Genomic DNA, 3017 nt, shown 5'->3' with positions numbered 1-3017 from the left:
CTCTACGAGGTCCTTAGACGTAGTTAAAATAAGATCAAGAACGTTGGATGCTGAGGACGTAATTCTCGTGGGCTTGGTTACTAATTGCGAAAGATTAAAATCTGCACAGAGATTTAGGAAATCGTTGCTTTCAGAAGAAGAAGGCACGCAAATAGGAATATCTTGTGACCAGTTAATATTTGGGTAGTTAAAATCGCCAAAAATAAATAGCTGCGAGTTAGGAAACCTTGAAACAATCCCGCTAAGTGTGTCATGTAATAACTCCACAAAATTCTTAGCAAAGGTAGGTGGGCGGTAACATGCACAGACAACAATGTTTCTGTGACTTAGTTGGAAACGTACACACACAATTTCTAAGCTAGATGCTAAGTTAATATGGGATGACTCAATGTAATCAGCAACTGGAACCAGCACGCCTCCGCCCGTCCGCGAATCCCTATCATGCCGATAAACTTTGTACTGCTTATCACAAAAAAAAAAGTTCATCGTTACGTATTTTGCTAGAGAGCCATGTCTCGGTCAACACAATGATGTCGGCAGAAGCAGAATCAAGAGCGGAGCACAATTCATCGCGTTTCTTTATTACGCTTCGGATATTTGTAAAGAAAACAGAAACATTTTCCACCGTCGAATCTTTGACTGGAAGAGTGCACGATTGTTATGACGTTGCTGATTGCACGTGTTGCGGTTGGAGTGACTCGGCACCTCTATCAGTAGCACTGGTAGCACTAGAAATTTTATAAACTTCGTCACTCGTACTGCAGTAGGCGTAACACTTCTTGTTTAGGTGAAGCCTGTTGTACCTTATTTTAAATATACTATTGGGACTCTGAGATTTTGCGAAGTCAAACAACTTCTTGCGTGCATAACGTGTGGCTGGTGCGAAGTCTTCATTGACTGAGACGTTCCATGTTTTTAGTTTAGCTTTTGCTGAAAGGATGCTCTCTTTAGTTTTGGTTGACACAAGTTTTACCATTACTGGTCGACACTTGTTTCGAGAAAACGTACCAAGCCGGTGCGCACGAGTGATTCCCTCTTCAGAAATGCTCAGCTCAGGGACGTTAGAAAGCAGCGAGTGTACTTTTTGCTCAGATTGGGCCCAGGTCTCTGAGGGCGAGTCATCTATACCATGAAAGATTAGATTGTCTCGCCGAGACCGATCTTCGAGGTCGTCAAGTCTAGCACGCAAGAATGCATTTTCTTTTTTAACTTCTTCTAGAACCTGATGTGCAGCGCGTACCTCACAATCCAGTCTATCAAGAACATTAGTCTTAGTTTCCACATTCTGGAGCCGGTTAGAGATGTCAGTGATTTTGTCTTCCAACTGCTGTTGATTTGTTTTGATTTCATTTACAACCATTAGTAGTTTAGACTGACCATCTTGAAGCAGTTTGCACATGTCGGGTTAAGGAATAACTTATCCTTTAGTGAAGCGTTGAAGTGATAAATTTTGTAGGAAAGGCATAGACGATATATTTTTCGCCGTAAGGAAAGAAGAGGCAGGGACAATGAGGTTTTCATAGATGATACACTAGCGGTGCGATGATAGAATAGATAAAACGTACTCCACGATTTTGAACAGCTTCAACGTTAGTCACAAGCGTTGTGTGACCGGGGTCCCAGATTGACGAGGCGTATTCTAATTTTGAACGAACTAGGGCTCTGGTACAGAAGCAGTTTTAATGATATTGGGGCTAAAGAGAAGTTTCTTTTCAGATATCCAAGCATAGAGTTAGCGTTAGCGATAATATGTTCAGTATGTAATTTCCATGAAACGTTAGAAGTAATGTGAACACCAAGATATTTGTAAGACGTCACAGATTCCAGTAGGTTGTTAGAAATTGAGTATGGTGATGGGGACGTGTTCCGACCGGAAACCCTCATGGATTTGCATTTGTTAGTGTTAAGAGTCATTTTCCATAAGTTACACTATTCGGATACAGCACACAGGTCACATTGAAGTAGTGTTGCGTCAGAATCGTTAGTTATTTCACGATAAATTAGATATTCATCGGCAAATAAACTTATTGAGGATGATACACACAGTGGTAAGTCATTTATATAAATAAGGAACAAAAGAGGTCCTAAAACGGAACCTTGTGGGACACCAGAGGTAACAGGACTAAGGGAAGAATTAGTTTCATTCGCACAAACATATTGAGATCGATTATTTAGGAAACATGTGATCCACGACAAAACATTAGGATAAATGTTAAGTTTGCTAAGTTTAAAAAGTAATAATTTATGAGAAACTTTATCAAAAGCTTTGGCGAAATCAAGAAACACACAGTCAACCTGGGACCCACGGTCAAGAATGGAAAGTAGGTCATTAGTGAAGGACAAAAGCTGAGTCTCACAAGAAAGAGATTTGCGAAAACCATGTTGTGAGGGTGAAAAGAAAGAATTTGAATCTAAGAAATCAACTAAGTGAGAATAAATAATGTGCTCTAAAAGTTTGCAGGGGGTGCTGGTTAACGAAATGGGTCTGTAATTAAGAGGATTACGTTTGTTACCTGTCTTGTGAAGTGGAACCACCTTTCCTTTTTTCCAATCATCCGGTATAAGACACCAAGGTTGAGTGACTGCTCAAAAAGTTTTGTAAGAAAAATTGACATGTAATGTTTACTGTTCTTAAGAAATTTAGAGGTAATGTTGTCAACACCACACGAGGAAGAAACTTTCACAAATTATCAATTAACTTTACAATCCCGTCGTAATCAAAAGCAAGCGGATCCATAAGAAAGAAAGCATAATCTGATAAAAAAGGATAATCTAAACCATCATTATCAGTAAACGCCTTGACAAAGACGTCGTTCGGAATGGATGCACATTGAGCTTTCGGAATGTCAATACCCTCAACATCAGTGAGCGATACAGCCATTCCTTTAGGCCCGTTCATAACACTCCAAAATTGTTTAGGGCTATTTGCTAACATTGAAGGAAGGGTAACATTAAAAAAAGTCAGTTTTGCTTGCTTGATGGCTGCCTTATAAGCATTGACAACAGATTTATAAAGC

The 3017-nt window shown here is 39.7% G+C and overlaps 1 protein-coding gene across 1 annotated transcript; it reads right to left on the bottom strand.

Moving 5' to 3' along the window:
• Positions 1 to 754: 754 nt before the first annotated feature.
• Positions 755 to 1399, bottom strand: LOC120850315 (the record flags this gene model as incomplete). The annotated part of the gene is made up of 1 exon (XM_040222771.2): positions 755 to 1399. A coding segment is annotated over exon 1 (645 nt), but the record flags the coding sequence as incomplete, so codon positions are not given.
• Positions 1400 to 3017: the final 1618 nt, after the last annotated feature.

This window comes from Ixodes scapularis, unplaced genomic scaffold, assembly GCF_016920785.2.
Source record: "Ixodes scapularis isolate PalLabHiFi unplaced genomic scaffold, ASM1692078v2 PGA_scaffold1__304_contigs__length_218370807, whole genome shotgun sequence".
Lineage (NCBI taxonomy): Eukaryota > Metazoa > Arthropoda > Arachnida > Ixodida > Ixodidae > Ixodes > Ixodes scapularis.
Note: the sequence above shows the minus strand (reverse complement) of the source record. Positions and strands in the feature narration are given on the sequence as shown.